This window comes from Pungitius pungitius, chromosome 7 (assembly GCF_949316345.1).
Source record: "Pungitius pungitius chromosome 7, fPunPun2.1, whole genome shotgun sequence".
In the NCBI taxonomy this organism is placed as follows: Eukaryota; Metazoa; Chordata; class Actinopteri; order Perciformes; family Gasterosteidae; genus Pungitius; species Pungitius pungitius.
In genome coordinates, this window is record NC_084906.1 from 9,272,719 (window position 1) to 9,297,806 (window position 25,088).

General features: G+C 43.6%; 1 protein-coding gene across 7 annotated transcripts in view; it reads right to left on the reverse strand.

Annotated features, from left to right (window-relative positions):
* Positions 1 to 25,088, reverse strand: part of szt2 (SZT2 subunit of KICSTOR complex) — a 98,626-nt gene that overhangs the window by 62,787 nt on the left and 10,751 nt on the right. For 4 of the 7 annotated variants that reach the window (XM_062563359.1, XM_037469649.2, XM_037469647.2 and 1 more), the window contains exons 7-42: positions 23,476 to 23,582; positions 23,076 to 23,286; positions 22,277 to 22,447; positions 21,945 to 22,176; positions 21,725 to 21,854; positions 19,961 to 20,106; positions 19,723 to 19,875; positions 19,389 to 19,503; positions 17,877 to 18,082; positions 17,575 to 17,811; positions 17,212 to 17,290; positions 17,026 to 17,114; positions 16,514 to 16,682; positions 16,303 to 16,420; positions 15,809 to 15,922; positions 15,458 to 15,661; positions 15,252 to 15,331; positions 14,732 to 14,870; positions 14,436 to 14,648; positions 14,122 to 14,329; positions 13,765 to 13,812; positions 12,166 to 12,293; positions 11,467 to 11,716; positions 10,808 to 10,979; positions 10,597 to 10,689; positions 7,612 to 7,684; positions 6,495 to 6,782; positions 6,232 to 6,367; positions 5,837 to 5,953; positions 5,681 to 5,750; positions 5,008 to 5,193; positions 4,327 to 4,539; positions 2,896 to 3,118; positions 2,334 to 2,408; positions 1,406 to 1,544; positions 83 to 215 (exon numbers count right to left, since the gene is read on the reverse strand). In XM_062563359.1, coding sequence (XP_062419343.1) covers positions 83 to 215; positions 1,406 to 1,544; positions 2,334 to 2,408; positions 2,896 to 3,118; positions 4,327 to 4,539; positions 5,008 to 5,193; positions 5,681 to 5,750; positions 5,837 to 5,953; positions 6,232 to 6,367; positions 6,495 to 6,782; positions 7,612 to 7,684; positions 10,597 to 10,689; positions 10,808 to 10,979; positions 11,467 to 11,716; positions 12,166 to 12,293; positions 13,765 to 13,812; positions 14,122 to 14,329; positions 14,436 to 14,648; positions 14,732 to 14,870; positions 15,252 to 15,331; positions 15,458 to 15,661; positions 15,809 to 15,922; positions 16,303 to 16,420; positions 16,514 to 16,682; positions 17,026 to 17,114; positions 17,212 to 17,290; positions 17,575 to 17,811; positions 17,877 to 18,082; positions 19,389 to 19,503; positions 19,723 to 19,875; positions 19,961 to 20,106; positions 21,725 to 21,854; positions 21,945 to 22,176; positions 22,277 to 22,447; positions 23,076 to 23,286; positions 23,476 to 23,582 — 5,465 coding nt within the window. The remainder of the gene's footprint in view (positions 1 to 82; positions 216 to 1,405; positions 1,545 to 2,333; positions 2,409 to 2,895; positions 3,119 to 4,326; positions 4,540 to 5,007; positions 5,194 to 5,680; positions 5,751 to 5,836; positions 5,954 to 6,231; positions 6,368 to 6,494; positions 6,783 to 7,611; positions 7,685 to 10,596; positions 10,690 to 10,807; positions 10,980 to 11,466; positions 11,717 to 12,165; positions 12,294 to 13,764; positions 13,813 to 14,121; positions 14,330 to 14,435; positions 14,649 to 14,731; positions 14,871 to 15,251; positions 15,332 to 15,457; positions 15,662 to 15,808; positions 15,923 to 16,302; positions 16,421 to 16,513; positions 16,683 to 17,025; positions 17,115 to 17,211; positions 17,291 to 17,574; positions 17,812 to 17,876; positions 18,083 to 19,388; positions 19,504 to 19,722; positions 19,876 to 19,960; positions 20,107 to 21,724; positions 21,855 to 21,944; positions 22,177 to 22,276; positions 22,448 to 23,075; positions 23,287 to 23,475; positions 23,583 to 25,088) is intronic. The other 3 variants (XM_062563358.1, XM_037469648.2, XM_062563360.1) reach the window with 3 other exon arrangements.

Below are 25,088 nucleotides of genomic sequence, written 5' to 3' on the forward strand. Positions count from 1 at the left end.
GTTGCTTCTATTCCTGCGCTCCTTAAATTACACAAAGTACTTTGTTTGCGTGGCAAACCGTGTGGAGTGCTGCAGCAGCTACCTGGTTGACTATTCTGCAGATTTCTCCGATCCTCCTGACAACCATCTGATGCAGGTGAAAGTGTTCAGGCAGCTCCTCCTCCTTCTTCTTCTCCAGCTCCTCAGCACCGATATCTTTGCCTGCTGTGAAGCACCTGGAACAGGAAAGCGTGGCATTCATACATTGGACAGCTGTCCAGCCAAAAACTGGTGAAGAGTTTTAAAGGAAGCTTTGTTCATAAAGAGAAGTATTATATTCTCAGGCAGAAATGGCCGATCAGGTTTTAGCTGGTATCATCACTGATGAATAGAGGAGGAACTTTTTTTAACTTCTAGAACTAAAAAATGAAACTGAAAGAACAAAAAGACACAAATCACATCACGTGATGCTGCCCAGCCAATTAAATATGCTTATTCTGGTAAGCATTGCAGCCTGAGAGTGATATGGAGGCAATGTGCCCCTTTAGGGTCTTATTGGCATCACAATATTTAAAGCTTTAAGCAAAATTAAGTACTTTATTCACAAATATCAAAATATTTGTTAAGTATTTTATTGTTTAACCCAGCACATTTGTTTACTATTCTCTTAATTACCAATTATAATTCATCTAGTTCAATTTTAAAACTGACAATAAGTATTGCTTCTGTACTTTGTTACTTTGATTTTACGGTCAGTAATTGGGTTACATCGATCTATATGGGCTAGTTAGACATTACTGTGATGTATTGACACTGCTTTAATACATCCTGGAGAGTCTGCGCGTTTACAGGTGAAACTCGAAAAATTAGAATATCGTGCAAAAGCTCATTACTTTCAGTAATTCAACTAAAAAGGTGAAACAACTATATTAGTATATATATATATATATATACTAATATAGTTGTTTCACCTTTTTACATGCAAAGCGAGATATTTAAAGCCTTTATTTGATATAATTTTGATGATATATATATATATATATCCATATAGAGAGCTGAGCTCTCTTAGTATATATATATATATATATATATATATATATATATATATATATATATATACTATACAACATATATGTGTATATATATATATATACATATATACTAAGATAGCTCAGCTCTCTATATGGATATATATATATATATCATCAAAATTATATCAAATAAAGGCTTTAAATATCTCGCTTTGCATGTAAGTCTATATAATATATTAGTTTCACCTTTTAAGTTGAATTACTGAAAGTAATGAGTTTTGCAAATTCAACGTTTTCTCCTAGAGGAGCTTTGAGGTTGTTGCCTCCTACAAAAAGCCCTCACCGAGTAGTCACACAGTTTGTACTACTTAATGATCGTCTGAGCTTTGGCTGACCTGGAATGCGAGTAGACCTTCACTCTGTCCTGGTGGATCTCAACTATGAGCCAGAAATCGGGCATCAGAGGCGACTGACACTCCTGTTCATCCTGGGTGGGGCTCTCACACTCAGAGTCGCTGCTGCCGCCATCATAACCTTCAAACACAGTGGCAAAGCGACCAAATGTCTTCAGTTATCGCCATCGGTGAAGTCCTGCTGGGTCTAAAAGCTTTGGTAAAGGACACTTTTACCAGTGTTCAATGTAAATGTTAATGCCATATCTGCAAACTCATCAGGGGTGAAAAAGTTTACCAATAATCAATAACACCAGGGAAAAAAAGTTCAAGAGGGTTTGAGAGATTTATTGGGAAAGTCGCCAAGTTGGAACCACTGATTTGGAGTGAAATGATAGAAAGTTTGAAGGGAAATGAAGACGCTGTAGAGATCTCAACACTGATTGGCCAAGGCTCGTCATGTCACATTAAAAGATGTTTTATTGCAAAAATCCCAACTTCAGCTTTTCTATTTGTCTCACTGGCCGGACAGTTTACCTCCCCTACCCCATCAGATCTATACAATTCACGAGGATGACTAATTCAAAATGGCGAATTTTGCAGAAAAGCGACAAGTTTGCAGGTTATAGTTTGAGTGGCATTCTAATTAATCAGAGGTGTTTCACAGGGGTCACTATTGGACCTATTAAGAAGTTCCTTTAGCGGAGCTGTTTCTGCCGTAACGATGTGGAAAATGTACTCTATCACAGAATCATGACCTAGCTGAGCTGGTGTTATTAAATTCAGTAATTTTTTAACGTAATTTAAGTAACGTTTTCAGAATGTGGAAGATCAGGTTTTTTTTGTAAAGGTCCAACAAGGTGGTGGGAAATCACCGCCTCATTCCTAAGACCTCTATAGAGACCAATTGCAGCGGTAAGCCAACACTTACCCTGCATGTCTGAGTCCAGGCTGCCCTGGCTGGAGACCAAGCTCTGGACTCGGCTGGGCCCGAGTTTACCACAGCCTGGGTAGAGAGTACAGAGTGTATGCAGAGGACATTGGACTAATACTGGCCTCCAAAATCTAAAATCGGTGGTGAACAGCTGTTCAGTTGGCTGGCGTCCTTTTATGCCTCGACAAATGAATGTGTTTATTCAAAACAAATCCCTTGATATACAGAGCCAATGTAGGAATCCTACAAAATAGCATGATATGAATTTTTGGCCATACCGCCCAGCCCTATGACCATACTTATGATGTCTAATAACTGTTAGACACACACACTCTTACAGGGGCCAAAGCCCTGGTTACACTAGTGAATGTGACGTTTCGGAAAGTCAGCCGCCTCCTGATGGGGGTACATCTTGTGGTCTAAAACGGTGAAATAGACATTACATTTCCCTTAAATTCTTTGCTCTTCTATCTACTTACTATAAGCTAGACATATTTAACAGTGCATCCCAATTTAATTTAATTTGTGTGTAGGGCTGCAGTGTATCTGCTGGACTCACTGTGAGAGGCCGACTGCATGGACTCAGCCAGGCTGACACTGGAAAGCGTCTTGGGGGGCGAAGTAGGATATGTGTGGGGCTGGGGGGCACAGGGGTGAACTTGGTCCCCAGACGAGCCCGGCAAGCTCTGAAAATCCAAGTGGTCTGCCTCGGGCATCAAGGTCGTTGCGGCAGGATCACTGGGAGAGTCGGCAGCAGTGCTGAGGGACTTCCTGTCTTCACTCTGCAGGCGGACGGAACAATCAAGGGGCTTATCAACTTCAGAAAAGTACATCTCCTTCATGTTACTCTCAATTAGGGCCGGGACTTTAGCGCGTTAATTGCGATTAATTAATTACAATATGAATTAATATTAATGAATTACACATAAAAATAACGCATTACACATTTTTTACGCATTTTTACACTTTTTTTTGCACCGCGGAACGTTTCTCACTGGATGAGTTTCGGGGGGAACGATTATACTGGAGCACCAACTAGCGTCCATGACTTCAGACAACAACAAACCACAGTGAACATGAATGAAGAAGCTGACGAGACCGTGTCGGGTGGCCCCGTGAATGGGAAATCTTATTATAATAAACACACGGATGGAAGCGTCGATAAGAGCATGGTTGTGTGCAAGCTACGCAACAAGGAATTCACATCTAGCCTCAAGTATCACCTCAACGCAAAACAATTAGCAGCTAGCGTGGACGTTAGCCCCACTCCGGGTACAAGGACCCACACCCAACCCACACTGCACCAGATGACTGGTTTAAGGACCAGGGTAACTAAGACCACGTCTGAAAAAATAACCAATGTTCTGATTATACTTGAAAGTATTGGTCTACTTAAAAAAACATAGTTTACTGAAGGTCTACTTACCTATAGGCTACCCAAATTTCTGAAAGTACTAAATTTCTAAATATGCTATTGCTACACTGGAATTGGTTGAATAAAAATAAAAATCCATGTGAAAAAAATGACTTCTCACTGTTCTCAGGTCATATATTTGTATGTATAATATATGCGATTAATTTCGATTAATTAATTACAAAGCCTCTAATTAATTAGATTAATATTTTTAATTGAGTCCCGGCCCTACTCCCAATATAATTTACTTCCTCATTGTTATGTATTCCATTCAGAAATGACATAAGGAATGAAATAAATGTATCATTAATATTGATATCCTCTTTGGGTAGGTTATGTAGCTTTATTTTTATCTTATTTTTACTGCATTTAGAGTTTGTTAACAGAAAACCAGCTGGAGATTATATGCTTTCCTCCACAGAACATTGGAAGATGATAACAGGGCATTAGTCAATGTGGAAAAAGAGCTTTGCCATTGGCTAACCACCAAGGAGCATCACCAGACATCTCACGGACACTGCGTGTTTATGCAGATGGATGCATGGAGTATCATTGGTTATCATCTGTCTGTCCAACCTCGCTGTCCGCCTGAGCCTCAGATTCATTCCCCAGCATTGTGTCGGCCCTCTGTGCTGCGGTGCTGCGGCACTGCTGGGGGTCCGCTGTGCCCTCAGGCAGCCTCTCTGCAGCGTGGATCCTGTGGGGGTGCAGTCTGCTCAGAGACATGTAGTAGAAGCTGCCATGCTCTCCGTTCAGCACGTAGCCTGAGAAAGACGTCCGGCAGAACTCCTGCAGGGTGAGACATGAATCCATCAGAGACGCTGATCAATCCCTCATCAAGCTAATGACCCTCCCTTTCCTAAAAAAAAATAAAAAATGATCTACTTCAGGTTATATTTCCTGCTGTGCCGAAAAACCTCTGAAATATGACTCCGCGACCACAGAACCTTCCAAAATGTAGAGGTTGCGTAGTGTTAAATCTCCTTTAAGGCACTGAAAGGCTTTTTTATTGTGTATCATATTAGTTTACATATTGGCAAATTAGAACTTTCTGGAATTGATTAAGGGAAAACAGTATATCTTTTCAAAAAAACATATTAATTTAGTTTTGAATAAGTCACAGCAATATGAATAAATGTCCATTTGTTATAAAATAAGTACTGGATGTGGAAATATTTTAAAGTAGCTCGGCATGATAAGTAAACATTCCTTCAGTTGTGTGCCTATGTGTGTCTGTGTGTGTCTGTGTGCTCTTGCCTCTCTGAATTTCTCCAGAGACTGCTCTGGCCCGAAGACGAACTGAAGCGGGACATCTTCACAGAGACAGTGCGGTCGCTCACTGGAGTGCATAACATGCTCGGCCACTTTCTGCAGCGTGGCCAAGCTGATGACCCGAGAGTGGCGCAGAGCCGTGACAATCTCGTCCTCCAAAAGCCAGCGGATCTGAACCAGAGAGACCCAAAACAGACACCTGTCACTGCTGTGTGTGTGTGTACAAAGATAACAACATAACATCAAAAATGAAGCGGGAACTTTTCGATTTTCCCCCTCTGATTTGATATGTCAAAAACAATATATTTGATAAAAGTGTAGATTTTTGCTGCTAGCCATGAGACTAAATAAGTTTGGCTACAGTCAGTCTACAAACCAAAGTGTTTATCTACTTGTGCACATGCATATGTGTATTTATCTTTATCTCGCAACATTCTTTTGGACTAGCTAAGGGTGAACTGCATGTGCTTAAATGTCCCTTTATAATGTCTTTCTTTTGTAGTTTGGCCAAAGGTATTTTATGTCAAGCAATTTCAATTACGTTGTTGCTGAGCTTTGTAATGACACTTATGTAATGACACTTGTCCTTCCATAATCCATTTTTTGTGTTTTCTGTTGCAGCAGTGATGGCTCACATTTATACAAGAATAAGACTCACCTCGTCCATTGTGGCCAGAATTGCTAGCTTGTGAGGAAGTGGGAGTTTGGATAAGGGATCACTGGACACCCTGATGGAAGTTAAAAGACACGTATGAGAATGACACCACAGAGAATGAGAGGAAGTCCAGCTCAGCATCTTCCTGGCCAAACTCACCCATCAGCCCCAGCTCCCCTAAGACTGTCCGATACTGCCATTAGCTCATCATCGGAGCGATAGGAGGAGGACTGTCCTGGTGAACGATTCAGGGACACACTGCTCTCTGATGTGTACCTGCACACAGAGGGGAGATTTCATCAGTCCCATTTATTTTCAGGATAACATTTACAGTCGTGAGCCATATTACAGTCCCAAGTTAAGCACCCTTCAGCTCTGCTTTACATCATTCCACTGATGAACTAGGTACTACTGTAAGAGATGCAATGTGGTAACAAACACAGAGCTACTTTAAAGGGGAAATGGGTCCACTTTTACGAGAATGTGATGGACACGTAAGGAGTGAAATCAAAACTTGGGATGGGGGGCGGCTTGTTGCTTACACTTTGACTTACCGGTTATGATGGAAATCAGCCATGTCCTCGATTTCCAGAGGCAGAGTCAGGACAAAAATATCCAGTGTTACCAAGAGCTCATTCAGATCCACAGAGTCCAGGGACTCAGCATTCTCCAGGCAGGAAATGACCTCACCTGCAATCACACAACGTAAATATGCACTCTTCCACTATATACTTTATAGTGGGATGACACACTCTAAATGAATGACTGATAGAGGTGACTTTGGATCTTTGAGTGTCTATTGTGGGAGCTTACTCACCGAGGCAGGTAGGCAGCGTCTGTATGGGCATGGAGCCGTGGCAGCTCTTCATGTTCACGGAGCAGGTGATGTGAACAAACAGCGGCGGCATGTCCAGCCCCGGCTCCTCGAGCTCCAGCAGTGAGTCTCCTTCCAGGATGCTAAAGGAGTCCTGATCCTGGTTGACCGTGTTAGAGTCCGACTGGGAATGGTCGTCCTCCCCCTGGCTCCCGGCGTCCGCATTCTCCTCGTACTCAACCACCAAATCGGTGTCACTCTCCGTCAAGATGCAGCAGCCGGGCAGATTTTCTAAATACACAAAAAAAATTGCGGTCATTGTGAGATCAGTAGATGAGGAGTTAAAGTTAGATGACCGGAGGGCTAGCTACTACATCATTTAAAGAAATATTTCATGTTCTATTCCTTCCTAAATCAACACGTTTAGAATTAATTCTCTGAGATTAACAACCTTAGCTACCTTTCTAACTGGAATGACTCATCATGTTTCTTTTACACGGGCCAATGTAGCTGATGTCATTTTTGTGTCCGTTTTCGGGCAGGTGTATGGAAGTAAATCTGTGCCATCGGGGGTTGAAATAAAAAGGTGATTGAATTTCTAGCACTGAATATTTATGCATTGAAATTATGTAACTGAATGTTTTTCAACATTAAAACACAGCAAAAAAATTCAACCTAAAAAAAAAAACTGTTGAAATATTAAGCCGCAAAAGAAATGACGGTTACAATATTCAACCCAAAAAATTCCAACCTTGAGACACCAACATCCGGGACACTAAGGAAGAGCAATCAATTCTAGATTCAAGATCAGGAGTGTGCATCAAGCTAAAGGAGCGAGCACCTTGGGCTCTGGATTGTAGCCATGTCCAATAATAACCATGTCCAATATCATTTTGCGGTGTTTTAATGTTGAAAAACATTCAGGTACATCATTACAATGCATAAATATTCAGTGCTAGAAATTCAATCACCTTTTTATTTCAACCCCCGATGGCACAGATTTACTTCCATACAGGTTGGTGCTTTGCCAAATAGCTGCATTTGCACTAATGAATCGATTCAATCGAAGAGTGCCCTTAGCTGCATAGCCATAGTATAGACATTTGCGAGCGCTCCTCACCGTCCTCAGTAGCCGGCTCAGCCTCTGACAGCAGCTCCTCACTGGGCCTCCTCTCACCGTCCTCAGAGTCCTCCTGAGGAGACAAGGCAAGGCACAAAGGTTCATCCGGTTTCATGGTGTGGGAACCAGGATTCTTTCAAAGCCAGGACATCAATCGTTACATTTGTCTTTGGTCAAACAAATACATATTCCAGACAATGTTATTCACTATCTTTTCCTCTAGATGATCTCTGTAGATGATTCTGCTGAATGTTTATGTTCGCGTTCCATGTGCACGCTGCGGGACACAGTACTCGGGGGAAGTTTGGTAAGTACATCTCCCGCCGAGTAGGATGTGGTAGCACGACTGTGTGCAAGTTACAAGTTTGTGAAATAAACACATCACGTGGTGTCAGAAGAGGGATAAATCTATCGCCTGTGAATTATCCCTGATTTTATTAGTCTCGAACAGAGCGGGCAATTAAGCTAACGTCTCAACTTATATAAAGGAAGGCATCGCCTTTTTGACATTGCCGAGAATTGGCGGACTTTTGAACAGGAATGTGATATCTTCATAGCAGCGGCGCACTCGGACAAGGCGGCTAGGACGCAGTCATGTATCCTCCTCAATCCTACATCAGTGACGTGAGGATCAAAGCTAAAAGTTGTCACTTTGGAGATCTGACAGATGAATTGATTTGTGACAGAATAGTGTGTGGTATCAGAAATGACTGTTTGAGAAAGGCTTTGCTGCGTGACAGTGAATTAACCCTGAACAAAGTTATTGCAACCTGCCGCATATATGAAATGACTGAGGAGAGTAATAAGGCCCTAGCCCAGCCCCAAACAGCTACCACTGTGGACGCAATTCAGTCAAACTCCAGTCGGTGGTACAATAGGTTGAGACTTAAACCTCAAGCAGGCCAAGGTGATGCGAAATCCATTACAAACTGCAATAACTGTGTAGGCAGCCATGTCGCACAGAGAGACAAATGTACTGCTTTTGGGCAGCAGTGCTATATTTGCAGGAAATTCAATCATTACAAAAAATGCTGCAAGTCCATGTCATACGGACAAGGTTATGAAAAGAAGTGCTACATAAAGAGAAGGGACTGCGGAAGATCTGTGCACCAGCTAGAGCTACAAGAGCCCGATGACAGTGCCAGTGACGACACTTTCTATGTGGATGGTGTCAAAGTGGATCCTATCGATCCTCAAACGACAAGATGAAGGATTGGTTACGCTGCATGTACATGACCGGCCAATTGAGATGAAGGTTGATACGGGTGCAAAGTGCAATGTAATGTCAATAAAGACTTTCCGACAGCTGGCTAATGGCAAGCGACCAGCGGAACACAGTAAAGACATCAATACAACCAGTAGTTTGTCCAGCACACCGCATCCCGGTGGCAATGCAAGCACGAGTCAAAGCTGAGCTCAACAGCATGCAGAACAAGCTCAGCAAGCAAGGTGTTCCAGCGCTCAATGGAACAGCTGTTTGCAGGGTATCCAGGTGCCATCATAGTTGATGACATCATCATAGGAGGCTGTGATGCTTCAACACGATGCCAACCTAAAAAAAGTGCTCAACCATGCACGAGAGATAAACCTCAAGCTAAACCCTCTCAAGTGCAAGTTTTTCCTGGACCAAGTCTGTTATATTATTATTATACAAGAAGGATAAGCACATATACCTAGCTGGTACCTTATCACTAGCTCCAAACAAAACCATCGCACAAAGTGCAGCTGCAGACGACACATTTGAGGTAATGTCTGTTAGCTACATCTCAACTAACAGACTGGAGGAGCTGTGGACCCACACGGCACAGGATCAAGTGCTACAAGCTCTCAGCACAGTGATCAACCGCGAATGGCCTGGCAAAGAATGCAGCGTTCACCCGTCCATTCGTCCATTCTTTCGAGATAGTTATCAAGGGCCACAAAACCGTGATTCCAAGTTCTCTACACCGAGAATATATTAACATCATACACAGAGGTCATCCAGGTTTAGAGTCAAACAAGCGCATAGCCAGGAGTACAATCTTTTGGCCGACAATGAACAGTGACATTGTGGCCACACCAACAAAAGGAACCTCTACAACCTCATCCAGTTTCAGTCTTGTCACGGTCCACTCTGGCTGCTGATATGTTTGAGTGACATGGACAATACCAGGTGCCAGGTCGGCAGTGCCAAACAACTGATGGAGAAATCTCAGAGATAGTACCGACGACCTCCATCATCAATATGCCGACCCAGCTGAGGCGGACAGTCCCTCCTCCATGCCGCAAATGCCTCAACAGGCTCCAGCAACACCTCAGTTATCCACCAGTGAGCAGCGGAGCCCTGCAGCTCACTCTCCTGCACAGGTCGCACTGGATAACTCACTGTATGCGACGCGCTCAGGTCGCATTTGCAGGCCGAACCCGAAGTATGAACAATGAACATTGAGCTATTTTAAGCTGAGGGTTTAAAAAAAGAGAAACGAAAAATGGAGCTGAATCCGCACTGGACTCTATAGGATTTTGTATGTCTAGTTGAAGTGCACTGTATGTTGGACTGTTTTGCAATATGAATGTATAAGTTGGTTAGTTTACTGTTCAAGTATACTTAAAGATGGTTGTTTGAAACCATTCTATATAACAATGTTGTACGGTAAAAATGAAAAAATAGCCATGTTATTATCTTGTTAGTCAATGCCTAGCCTTCCATTGTTTTCCATGAAAGGAACTAAAGAAAGGGAATGTAGATCATTCTGCTGAATGTTCATGTTCGCGTTCCGTGTGCACGCTGCACCGTACTCAGGGGAAATTTGGTAAGCCCATCTCCCGCTGAGTAGGATGTGGTAGCACGACAGTGTGTAAGTTACAAGTGTGTGAAATAAACACAGGGCTTGGATTCAAAGTAAGGACTCATTTTGACAATCTCCAATTTCATCTTTAGTGATTGAAAGATATGAAAACAAAGCAACGTCATTGGAATATGAGAACACAAGGCAGTCGACTCACCTCTCTCTTGCATGACAGCGGGCAGTAGAAGAAGTAGTGTGGGTTGGACGGCACAGTTTTGAAATACTGGGACACGATCCCCATGAATTTGTCCTGGGGAATGATCTGTTTTAATCTCAGTCTCACCCTGTTCTCTTACTAAATTAGGTAAGAGGTCATCACTGACTACAAGTCCACTTCCACAACATGAAATGAAAAGCTCCGAAGGTACCTGTATGATGCCGTGCAGACCTGGATACACTTCACACTTGGGTTGTGTCTGAAGCAGCAGCAGCGGGAACTCGGGGACCAAGGCCGTCTTGGACTCATCCAGGATCAGGTGAGAGGTGGGAGCCGAGGACTTTCCTCTGGACTCAGGTTCACTGACATCCTCCACGTCAATGCTACAGGCACAAGTATTAATATTGATGAAACAAAAAGGTTCCTTTCCATAGATGTTTCTCAAAATAAATCATTAAATGTAGTCTGTAATATTTCAATTACTTTCAGTAACTATACAGGGGAGTGTACAAGACTTTAAAAATAACTCTCTCTTCCCTGTCTTTTTCCTTCCATCTGTCATCTCCCTCTCCCCTAGTAGATTTGGGTCACACTGACGTCCAAAACTTATGTAGGTAAAGATTCCATTCACGCAGAACTTCTCATGAAACCCAATCTTCAACTGAAGGAGGTGAATAAATGAAGATCAATCCATCAAGCACAAGCCCATTGTTTGCTGCTTTTGTGAATTGACATGGTGACTACCCTAACTTTGGATAAAAAAGATGACATTTCAAGGAGTTACTCTGGCTAACTGGACAGTTTTCTCACATCCTGTGTATTACATACTGTTGCACACTCATGTAGTACACAATGTCGAGTAAATGTTACCTGGGCGAGGAAGCCATAGCAGCCCTGTTATCTGGATGCTCCTTCTCTACCTCTCCAATGAGGAAGCTGGCAGGGCTCCTTGGAGGCTTTGGATTGCAGCAGTGCTCCCTGAACACCCTGATATGTCCACAGACGGTCTGCAGGAAGGAGGAGACGTCCATCTCCTGCAGGGACTCCTCGCAGTAGTCCATGGCCATCAGGACGTCCTGAGAGCTGATGCTGTAGGACTGCTGCAGGCTGCGGTACACACCTGAGACAGCATCACCGGGAAATATTCATATCACATCTACATTTACACACACTAGTTATTGAGCCAAAAATGTATATATTCAGTAAATATTGCAATAAAGTTGAGAATTATTTTGAAGCCACAATAATTGTGTTGTCTTAAAGTACTGTCAATTGTGGCGCAGCTCTAAAACCGAAACTGAAGCAATCCAGTGTGAGTTTTTTTAAGTGACAATTGGCACTACACACAACATGTTCACTGACAGGAATTCAGAAAGTCATCACATCAGCCTAAAAAGCACAAAAATGTGAATGGGTCTTTGCCACGCAACATTCAGCTGTACGTGTGATTTCCTTTCCCTGTAGTGTGATAAGTGAACAAGTGCTGGTCTTCCAAGAGCAGCCAGTATTCACAGGATACAATGCAGGAGTTACAGTGGATTTATCACGGTACCAGCATAACCTTCTCACCTCTGACGTAGCTCTGGTGGTAGTGTTCTTGCAGTAGACTGCAGTAGTTGGCGAGCTCCTTGTGTTTGTGGGGCTGAGCCAGCAGGTCGCTCCAAGGGGACGGACTGCTGCGGTCCTGGGACAGCGACCTGCCAGAGGACCGGTCCTCAGATTTACATTAGATCTATCTATGTTCAGGCATTTGACTTGTGTGTTTGTGTGTGAATACACAATGTCAGAGAGTTTAGCGTTATAGTTGCACAAAAGATTTGGATAGCTTTATCCCAGATCTCCAAATACATAAAGCAATGTCTATGGAGCAGATCAGCTGAACCTCCACAGCATGCATTTGAAAAAAAACAGATCAGGACGAAATGGAGGAAACATGAAAGATGTGAAAAAAGACCTCCATCACCAAAAGGTTTTCATCCACGGGACGGCAAGGTGTGAAGACAAACTGCTGCAGCGATAGACTGTACAACACACTTTACCGAAATTTGATGCATGAAAAAAAGGGTCGTTGAAATTAATATCAATTCTAAATCTAATTCATGTTTTAAGGAACTTAAACAACAACTTCAACAAACGTAGCTTGAGATTTTACTTTTTGCTATATTCTGTGCATGTGTCCTCAGCCTACATCATCTAATCATTCCTCATCAGAAGTTGTCATTTCTTTTCACCTTTGGCTTTCACCTACCACCTAACTTTGGTTTAAGAAAATGAAAAACAAAAAGTTCAGTTAAGAAGACTTCTTGATTTTCTCAATCAACATCACAGCCTCTAAACTTCACACACGTGGGCGAGTGTGTAAAGTAAAGACCTGCTTTATTAAAGATCTGCTTTATTGACAAGTAGCACTTAAACTAAAGGGAGCTATTCGTTTTTTCCAGATCAATTGAACATCTGTGTTCCCTCATGCTCCTCTATGGGACATCAGGGCAGTATGTCACTGACATCATACGGATACCCTAACATTTTTAAAGGAGCCGTGTGTAGCATTTTGTTGGATCTATTAGTGGAGAAACGGAATATAATATTCATATATATGTTTTAATTAGCATCTAATCACTGGAAACTAAGAATCTCCTTTGGGAGCCGGTCCTTTCCACAGTGTCATCCAAGTTGCATCGCCATTTTCCTACGGAAGCCCACAAGGGACAAACCTGAGACAAACAGTGGCTCTCGAGAGGCTTTGTGGTTTTTATAACTGAGCCCCCAAGTTCTCCAACAGGCTTGGGAAACTGTGATGATCTTCAAAGAGAAACGGTGTGGTACCCGCAGCAGTTTTAGCCCTAAAGGTGTTCTTATGATATGTGGGCCCTGTGACTGAAACTGACAGAGTGATCACATTTTTAAAGAAGAGTGAATGAGGGAAATACAGTCGCAATCTGGAACCACACAGCTAGCTGCCACAAAACCTTCACCTATCCCTTTAAATCGGTATTGTGTTCAGTGTATGGCAGCTCCAGACCTGCTGTGTGTGTGCACAGTGACACAAGCCGGAGGAGGAAGCACAGACAGGTCTGTGTTAAGATAAGCAACATTCCCCCGCTTTACAGGGAGAAAGCTGAGCAGCGCGCAGAAAGGAAGGAGGGCAGAGCTACAGAGTCAAGCTACCTGAACTTCATCTGCTGACACATCTCCCACGACTCAGCATCTTGAGCTCTATTCTCACAGAGACACATTTGTTAGCAACTGGACTGCAACATTCATGGCTCACTTATGATCATATTTTTACGAGATAGTGACCCTCCAAAATATGTTTTTTTGATTGACTGAAAAAGCTGAAAAGAGTCACGTCAACTCCGACTCTCAGAGTGCAGGTTGCGGTCTACGTTCAGTGGAGGCTTAAAGTTACAAAGGTCAGATGGATCCAAATAGAAATCTAACATTCAGACAAACGCTGTACTTTCTTGAAACCCTGTTTGCTTTCTCTCGCCCTCTGTCTCCCGTTCCTGTGGGTAAGCATGGTACCTAAAGAAGACGTCTCTGGGCTGGCGGTTTGAGTAGGGGTGAACCAGCTGCTCCTTTAGATTCTCCAGGGAGCAGTTGTAGACGTAGACCGGACACCTTAACTGGCTGCCTTCACTGGTGTCGTGTTGCGACAACCGCCTGCTGAAGTTGATGTGTAAATCGGACTTCTGTGGTTCAGAGAACTGGACTCCATCTTTTTCTTCCACATCTAGAGGGTTACAAACAGCAGCATTGTTCACCTATTGGGTGTAAAAGCTTTATGACATTAGCCCTTAAATAATTTTTGACTGGACTACACCAACTTTGAGACCGACCTGAACCGCGCGTCCCAATCTCTGTTTGCGACACCCTGCTGTCCGAGCTGTCCTCGCCTGGTATCATGGAGTCAGCCGGCCCGCCCGGGCCGCTGGAGGAGCTGGACAGGGAGTCTTGGGAATTGTTGCAGGGAGTCAGAGTATCACCCCCCCGCGCGCTGGCGTTGCTCCGAGGTTTCGCCTCCAGCTTCGATGCCATCAGCATCAGAACGTCTGCAAAACAAACACAGAACACCCACGTCTAACCGGACTGCTCGGAATGTGTTCAAAACCTACGAGGAGAACTGAAAGTGTACCTGTGAAGGAAGCAGGGAGGAAGGTGAGGATGATCTGCTGAGAGCTGATGTACTTGGCATAGCACCTCCAATGTGGAGTGTAGCAGCTCCTTTCCCCCAGTGAGGGCTCCTCATCCACAAGGTCGGCATTACTGAAGCTCTGAGGAAACACATGTTTACAACATTACAGTGATCCAGCTGCTGCACGGAATTTACAGAGCGACTAAAATCCTCTGCTTTCATGTTTCATAGCGTGTGGTTCTCTGACTTAAGAAAAACTCTTTGTTGTTCTTCACAACTGCTAGGGAGAGGGAAATTCCTGGAGTGGAGCTTTTAAAGTGAAAAGTTTATTTTTAGATTAAATTAATGAAGAATCAATAGTGTTGTGGATCTAACTTGTGTCAGATCATTTGGAAAGGTTTTATATTAAATTTACAGAAACTTTATGGTTCTACATTTGGCAATGGAATTTGGTGATGTGGTAGATGTCTCATATTCCTAAAAGGGAACTTTTGAATACTACTTAATGAATGAGGATTACCTGCAGAGTGCTGGTAGACCCCATCACTTCTTTGCTGCTGCCGGTGGTGTCCTGCCTGTCTGGATGCTTCATACACTCCTCTGACAAAACACATGAGGCAAAGACAGCACGTCAGAAGAGGAAACCCTCCCAGCATCTGATCCAAATTGACAAAACCACCCTGCTGCTCTGGTGATGTCACATACGATGAGATGACATGTGCTGACCTTTAATGACAGGTAAGGAGAAGGGAGCAACGTGCTCGTCTCGCTCCCGCTCTAAGATGTGTTGCATAAAGGCGCCGTGGTCACAGTCGGCCAACGGGACCTCCCGGTCGGTGAGCTCATGCTCCAGGCTGCTGTGGAAGAGACTCAGCAGGAGCTCGTTGGGAAGACAGGGGGAACTGTGAGGCTGCTGCTCGTGCTCCACTGCTACAGGAAAAAAGGAGGAGACACAAAAAAAGATAAGATAATGCAGTCCCAGACTTTGTTTCTTTATTTATTTCATAGTTAAGGAAAGAACAATGTACTTAATGTTGGTTTTGTGTCGTTTTCATTGCAGACATGTGGGTATTGTACCTGTGCCGAATGAGAGGAAGAAGATCTCAACCTGCTGGCACTTTGGGAGCAGCTGAACAAGGTCAAACTGGAAGGGAACCATGTGTATGCTGTCCTCAGAGGCCAAGGCTTCTGCTGCGAGCGAGCGAGCGCACGCACACACACACACACACACACACAATTAACATGATACAGGTAATCCAATTAGACGAAGCCAGTAGCTGCAGTGCATACGGATAAATACAACACAAATACATTGGTACACAGGCAGACACCCATCTTCCACTTGGACTATTCCTTACAGGTTCCTACACACCATTTGGTGTCTCAGCACTGTTGCTGATGTGTTGTATTGAGCAACATTACCTAGTCATGCTAACAGAACAGAACAGTCTTGCACAGATCCTTCAAGCTGCTTTAAAGTCCACTTTCTTTACATGTATGATATGATGGCCCAAACAGTAAATGCAGTGTACGTATAAGAACCTGAATACCTTTTGAATGTGTCTCATTACCTCTCACATCCTTCAGTCCAGCTGGCAAGGAGCACACCTGGTCCTTATTCTGACACAATTGGCTCAAATGCTCAAAGGTCATCATGGTGGACATGCAGGCCAGGTCCCTCGGAAAGATCTACGACACAAAGGCACATAAGATGTCAAGAATTAGACTACCACACAGTCAGCTCTTTTTGAAAGTGATGGAATGTGTGGACGGACTACGCACGGCCTCTGGTATGTCCTGGTACTTAAGACCCTGGAAGTGGAGATGGTGGTCCGTGCAGTTCATCACCATGCCGCTCTGCGGCTCCACCCAGCACTCGGTCACAAGGTTGAGCTCTGCATCTACGTCTACAGCCTCCACCTCGGTGTCGTTGTCATCGTCGGTTGAGAAGCTGGAGGCCATTGAAAGAATCCGGAATCAGGAATCGTTTATTGCCATAATATTGCATACAGACATAGAATTTGACTTGGCGGTTGCTGCATGACAGCAGACAGTACGACAATGCACATCAGACAACGTAGTGCAGGAATAAGATATAAAATATAATAAAAGATAATGGAATATATGCTATGGGTTCCAGCCACAGTTAGAGCGGTTGAGGCAAAGTCAAAACCAAAACAGTGCAAGTCCCAGATAGCGTAAACCATAGACAATCCTTAGAATGAATTGGCCGCTGTAAAAGTGCTCACAGTGTCTTACCTTAAAATAAGGAGTTGCGTAAATTGCAGTCTCACCTGTCCTTAGTAGATGTTGAGTGAGGTGGAAAGAGGATGTACTGAACGATGCAAGAGTGACTCCCTTGGTCCGTTTCACCAGACACACTCTGACAATAGAAGAATTAGGAGCAGCAGACATAGAAAAGGTGAATGTACATTAACATTAGTGTACTGAGGACGAAAGAGCATTCAGTGCCGTCTCACCTTCATTGGCAGCTCGATCACCATGTTAACGATGCCGTCTCCGCTGGATGCAAAGTGAAAGCCTTCTGATATGCGGATCCTTTACGGACACAAATATAGAGTTTCAGGCAACGCACTCAACAAAGAGGCGTACTCACATTACAACATGCCAGGCTGCTATGACTTTATGTATTTAGTAGCTAAATAGATCTGAAACAGCTAGAATTCATTGTGATTATCTGATTCTTTGACACTTGATACATTTGCTCACATACAAATGTTGCTCTTGGAATTGGTTTTGCACATCTTTTTAAGCAAAATAATAAAATAATAATAAAAAATTGGGATATTTTCTGAGCAGAGAAACATATGACATGAACTCACTCAGAGAGCATGGACAGGATGTGAGCGACCGCCTGCATGGCCACAGACTGTCCTTGGCTGCTCTGCACAGCAAACACCCAGCGTTGGTGCAGGAAGTACCGGGATAGAGAGGCCAGAGTGGAGGAGGCCATCCGGTTGGCCGCCACGCTGAGGGGGACACAGCTGTTGGAGGGCTGAGGGAAGTTCTCCATGTTGAAAATGAAAGGAGTCCTGAAATCCAGCGGCAGCTTCTCATACCTGAAAAGCTCTCGTTAAAATGTGTACTTTTAGCACAGAAGGCACTGATGTCTTCATGCACTGACCTTATGAGGAGCTTCTCCAGAGGTTTGTTGAGCACCACCACGCAGGGCCTGTCTGACAGTGCCGGTTTTGGAGCAGAGAGGAAAGGAGACTTGGATGGCGACGGATTACCCACAATCTTTCTCTTGGTCTTGGGGGTCGCCTCTTTGTTCTGAACGCGATGAGGAAATCGAAGTTTGAGGATCTGATCTCGCAGCTCGTCAACAATCTGGTGGAGAGTACAAATGTCAGGACAGATTAGCTCAGAAAACACTCAGCACCACCTCACCTGTGTTCTCATCAATTGGCTGTTCAGAGGAAAGGAAACACGCAAGCCAAGCTAGTGTAGTTTTTTTTATTTGACAGTACTAACTTTAAGGCTTCTTTGGTAACAAAAAAAGAAAGGCATACTAAACACTCAAATAAACGGAGGACACTGACTGGAATCAAACATAGACAGGCGCACACACACAAACAACAAAACAATGTAAAATTCTAACAAATATAATTGGACAATAGTTGGAAAGATAGGGCACTACATCATATGGCTGCACCCAGGAAATGAAAAGAAAAAGGAATCAAGCATATCCAAAGTGACATGAACTGTGTTCCAACCACACCCCTAGAGTGGCTCACGTTGCAGACAGAGACTGAGAGACAGACAAGACAGAGAGAGAGCAAAAGACAGACAGAGGGAGTGATTGCGATCAAAGAGGCATATTTGTCGCTGGGATTTGTGAGCACTATGGTCGGCCAAGAAGAGTGCATTGTGGGAGTGTCAACTAGACTGAAAATACACTTGGAAACCCCCAAGCCTGATCATGTGAACAAGCAGCTTAAGTTATTCAAAAATAAATGGGAAAACTCATGCCTAGTAAAGAATAAACTGAAGTGGAAAGGTGAAGTAATATGTGCTTATCGTGTAGGGAAGAACTCATATTTTATAGAGTTTATATATTATAATAAATTGAATTCAAAACAAGGAAGGTACGAGATCCGGGGGGGACGGGGCCCTTCAATGTCCATATATCGAATTGAAGGGGAGCTTGACAGAAAAAGTTTGGGAAGCACTGGGTTAGTGTTTGGGTTGAGAGACAGAGGATGACATATTGGGTTTAACGCCGGTAATGTGTGCTACGTTTTCTTTGTTGGAAAGAGAAAATAGACTAAATCATCTTAACGTCATTTGCATTTATTAACTGTTACCAGAGCTTTCACCAATGGTCATCTCCTCTGCCGAAGTAAATCTCCCATGAGTTGAGATTGTTCTCTCAAATTGAATGTTGTTACTCACATTATCAATACATGAATGCCTAATTATTTTCTGCACTCATCTTTAATGGCCTCTTTCCATATAAAATTCACTAAATAGGTCTATATTCTGCTAAATACAGATAAATGCAACATGCAATCGAACAAACAACATAGTAACCACACGGCCTTAGGCTGAAACCGCAACTGTTTTGACATCCTCTTCACAAAGGCAGCCATTGTTTTGGCTGTTACTCTGGCACTGTGTTAAGTTTTACAAGTACCTTGTTTCTGACATGAGCGGGTGTACCAATAGGGAAGCCCAGACGCAGGACCATACAGGGCGTCTTGGAGATGAGGCGAACCAGGTAGAAAGAGGTGGGAGGCTGGTCCGACGCACTGTAAAGACACTAGTCATTAATATGTATTTTCAAGAAGGAGAATTTAGTATTTGACTCATCCAATCCATTTACTTGTTTTGTTCTTAATCAATTAACAATAGCAAAGCTAAATCAAAATATAATTCTCAAACACCCACATTTTCACCTATTTAAAACAGCTACTTTACATGCAGAACACTGAAGCTCATGCCTGTGGTATTACCAGCTGCTGTCTCACCTGTATATGAGTTTGACATATGAGTATCCCTCCACCAGCACGAAGCTGCTCCAGTCCCTCAGCAGGGATGTGAGGGCAGAGTGGGAGATACGACACTGAATGGTGCTGTAACGTCCATTATTTCCAGCTGTGTGCAGGTGTTTGGGGACAGGCCTAGAGCGACACAATTATGGATGTAATGAGAGACACAGCTAAACAAATAGGGCAAATACTGATCTTAAACCCAGGATGTTCTCACATGTCATGTTCAAGGAGGATGGTGATGCGATGCATGTGCAGCCATCTCTGCCAGAAGTTGGCATCCATAGAGAGGATAGGCTTCCAATAGGATGCAAACTGGGACTGAGAAGAGTCTTTAGATCCACTGTGCTGCAAGGACAGGACCTGGACAGAAAGTAGACCACTCAAAAGGCAGGAAGGAAGGCTCAGTGGATGCATTGATGCATTGATGCCGGTCCTGTCTTTTGATCTCAGCTTAGCAGACCATTTCTGTGCTAAGCTAAGAATTATGTTCCACAATCATATACGGTATTTTCACGACTATAAGGCGCACTGGATTATAAGGCGCACCTTCAATGAATCGCCTATTTTATGAACTATTTTCCTATATAGGGTGCACCGGATTATAAGGCGCATAGAATAGAAGATACTCCAGTAAAACGTTTGACTGGGGTTGCGTTATGTATCCACTAGATCGGGCTGTGCTAAATCAAACTTTATTAAGCGTTCTGAAAACTCATCACTCTCATGGTAACGTTGAAACGTTATTGTGGATATTAACAATATCTCTGAACCTCCAACTTTCGTTCTTGATTAATGAAAACATTCTTGGCAAATGCTTTCGTCCATCTTGCACGGAGAGGCAGCGGCTGGAACAGACGGTGGCGCCTTGCGGGGGACCGTCAGCTAGATCCCGAGATCCAACTACGAGCATTTTAACTACAGCAGCTTTAATATACGCTATTGGAGCTGAAATTACCGCGGCTGCTGGCACCAGACTTTCCCTCCAATGGATCCTCGTTAACCAGTATGGATCAACCAATTGATCCATATATATGGCGCTCCGGATTATAAGGCGCGCTGTTGTTTTTTGAGAAAAAAAAAGGATTTTATAAGTGCGCCTTATAGTCGCGAAAATACGGTACCTTGGTGGCAACATCAAACTTTGGACACAGCAATTTACATTGCTATGTTCAGCACCAATACATATTTGTGCCCCAAATTCAGACTGAAAATGCAGCTTTTTGTGCAGACTTCTTTCCAATTACCTATAGAAGAGTCTGTTTTTGAGCCAGAAAACAGGGCTAGTAACTTACTTATTTTTTATATCTTTTATTTATTAATTTTCTGTTTCAAACTGTCGAACCAGAGTCGATGGTTGTTGTAACAGTTGATAGTCTAACTAATGACCTTTCAATGAGTTTTACATTCTTTGAGTGTTTTTTTTAGACGCTGATCATTGTAAATGAAAATCTGTAAAAGGAGTCCCGTAGCGTTGAGTAGCGCCCGTCCACAGCTAACAGCATAACATTTAGGGTGGCCAGAACTATTTGTATTGCATAACTTTGGACGGTGTGAACACACTCTGCTGAAAACATCAGCGCAGAAGACAGCTTGGTGAGTTCAAAATTGTTTTGACAGAACTTGGATGAGTCTCGTGTGGTGACTTCAAGCTGAATGATTGCATAACTTACTGCTCATTTTCATTTTTTAATTTAGTGTGTTGACGACGCCATAAAGGCATTTGGTGTGTAGAATGTGGGCTGTAAGATAACAGCCGATCAGAGATGGAGCCGCTACCTTTCGCTCTAAAGGCAAAAGTCTGAAATTTCTTTTCCCCAGTGGTTAAGGGGACGACAACACAAAAGATTTTTTATTCATAACAAAGCTCACAAAAGCAAGCGATAGATATTATATGTGCATTGAGTAGAAGTTCTTTTAGACCCGACAGTCAAGGTGCTCTCTGCATACTGGGAATGATTGGTGAAGGTCTGCACAGTACCGGAGTGGTGGAGCCAGGGGGGATGTAGAACAGGGGAACTCCGTTTTTGGTGCTCTCAGGAATCATGTAGTTCTCAGGTAGTGAATTGAACGATTGCAGGTGCACCAACATCTGATCAGTCTGGTTGATGCTGGCAAAACACACAGTCACATATTATTTAGTCAATGTTCTTTTATGTTTGACATAGTACTGGAGCTGTGCATGACCTTTGTCAGTATACCTCTGCAGTGTGTTCCAGAAGCGCCGGATGACAGATGTGCGGTATGGGCTGGTGATGGGTTTCCTCTGGGTGCAGCTGATGTCATGCAGGATGTCATAGCTCCCCTCCATCGTCACCTCCACCCTGGTTGTTCTCTTGGCGGGGTCCAGCGGCCAGGAGGCAGCAGCCAGGTACTCAATGTGCATGTTGTGTTTCCATAACAACACCAACTTCACCTCCAGCTGAGTCCCACCTAAAGAAACCAGGAGTGTGTTCTTACAGTACTCTATCTCAGTGAGCTACCTGCTCTCAGACTGTTCAGAAATCTGAGGCTTTGAGGAAGAGACGTTTACCTTTGGTGAGGCTGATCTCTCTGATGGTGTAGCCCTCTCTTAGTCGCACAGACACTACGCTGATTAAATGAGCATGGACCTCCTTCTCCGTGTGCTTTTTCCTCCTCATGACCAGGGCTGGGTTACCGCTGGCTGACACCAGGTGCTCATTGAACAGTTTGTGCTGGGAAACTATAAACAGTACACTAGTTGGAATATAGGCCTATTTACTGTCATTATAATAGGCATCATTATCATTATTAGTGATAATATATCGCATTTTATCTAGAAAATAAAATAAACTAACTTAACCTAAAAAGACTATTGCCATTACTGTGACCTTAGGGAATATGTACCAGTCAGTTTAGATCAACAAGTGCTCTCTGCCTAAAAATGACTTGTTTAGCATGCAGCTGCACTTAGCTCCTCCTTATGTCGCCTAAAAACAAAAGATGGAGATAGAAAACCCCTGTGATGGAGATTACCATGCAATAAATGGAGACGGACCAAATTCAGGAGATGGAGAGTAAAAACTGAATGTTATGATAACATAATTCAAATTCAAAGTGTTTGCTGAAGCTAAAGTGAGTCAGGATGCAACAATACAGTAATGGAAGTGTAACTCACAACTCTAATGTTCACTTTACAAAGATTATTTTCGCTCATGTCAGACATGATCCTTGGTTGTCATAAGGTTAAATGCACTTCTGATATACAGTTTAGATTTTGGTGACCAGTGAAGGAACTAAATAGCATAATAGGGGTGAAACACCTACACACACCTCATTTCAAGACTTCAGAGTGTACATAGCTGTCTCACCACAGAAGATCTCGGAGTTCATGGACTCTGAGGTATTGAGGAAGGAGTAGGTTAAGAAGGCCTTGTGGTAAGTGTTCATGTCCTGGCTTTTCAGATCCACTTCAGGACAGCTGGGCAGGTATGAGCCAAAGGTGGCTAATGAGATGAACTTCATCAGCTCTACATTGGGGATGTAGCCAAAGCTGCAATCGTAGGAGTACGCACCGCCAACCTGGAGAGAGACAAACTCAATTCAGAGGAGAGCAGTCAGAGGCATCAGTGCGATGTCTCCTCCATCCAGGATCCAGAAATCCCTTCTTGACTAGGTTGACATGCAACACACTGACAACTCTGTGTGGTATTTTTTACATTCAGTTTAAAAGAAGAAGCTAGCCAATCACAGAGATGTTATGGCCTGTACCTGCACAAAGGAGCAGGCAATGGTTCCACTCCGGAGTTGGTTCAGAAGGGTTTCACACACGGCGACATCAGGAACACTCGTCACCCCGTCTGTGATTATAATAATACCTGGAACACACAAGCAAGTTAAAATACCAACACTCATAACCTTATTAATGTGAAAAGTCCCCCAAAGTGTTCATCAACAATAAATCTTGATTTACTACAAAACTCTACAGGGGAGGGTCAAGACCCTGTACAACAAGTCCAGAAACACTATAAATAACTATCAAGGCAGCAAACAGGAGCCATACAGAGAAGTTGAAAAAAAGGTTTTCAGCAGACAACCCGTCGTGTCTGTCACGACACTCGTCTGTGTCGAGAGGCCTCCAAGTACTAACAAACAGACTTCAGCTCTGCGTTCAACACCATCACCCCGGGGAATCCCAAACCCTCCCAGCTCAGTGGATCACCAACCTACTGACAGACAGGACGCAACAGGGAAAGCTGGGAAAAATCACCTCCAGGGAGGCGGACCAGCTCGTCCCCTTTGGGGTCAACACAAACTGGAGCTGGAAAAGCTCAAAACTGGAGATGGTAGTGGAGATGACATCTGAAAAATTTCCTGATTGCATATTTGACTGAATATTGGCGGATAATGATCCTCCATTAAAACACTGTGATGGTTAAACTGTTGAATTAATGAGTACGGATCTATTTGCTTGTGTTCTCTCATTGCAGTGCATTGAGCCTAAACAAAATAAAATCACCAAAACTGGACCATCTCCATAACGTTATCCTGATTGTGGGAGCTACAAACAGGAGTGGGGAAGAGTTACATCCTCATTCATTCCCCTGGGAGTACAGAACTGTAACTTCAAAGATGATCAGGAAACCTCCCCTTAATGCCAGAGAAACACCCAGAAAGCAGGATCTATGACTTCAGACTTTACTGTCCCCAAACAGGAGTTCTGGTTCTCTTACCTGTCAGGATCCGGGTCTCTCTTCCCCTCTGCCATATACATACATTCACTGACACACTCATTTGCCCATTAGTCTCACCTTAGCGCACACACCCACTTCTCACATAGTCTTCCCATCCACCTGCCACTCATTTCAATCAGTGCCCGCCCCGTTTGCTGTTACACCTGTTTCTCGTCATGTCTAATCACCCTGTCTATATCTTGCATGTGTTCCCTTTGTGTCTTGTCGGATTGTTATTGTGAGTCGAGTTCTTGTCCTGTCCAGCAGCCTCAAGACCCCCTCTGTCTTTTACGCACAGCCTAGTCCCGCTCGTCCGGTCTCCAGCATCGTGCCGCGGGGGCTGCATCCCGTGGGCTCCTTTCGTGCTTCCCTCTCCAAGGAGGAGACTTCCCCGTCCGGAGGATTATTTTGTGTTTTGCCTTTTTCTTAGCTGGTCTCCTAGAGAATACATTTTTGTTCTATGTTTTGCCATCGAGCTCGGCTCGTTGTTTCAGTTGAATATTAAAACCCTTATTTCTGTGACTTCCCTCTGCATGTGGATCCTTTCCGCCCGATACGTGCCAGCACGTGACAGAACAATCCGACCACACGCTATGGATCCAGCAAGGGAGGAATCCATTGCCACTGCCGTAGAGTTCCAGGGAGCGATGC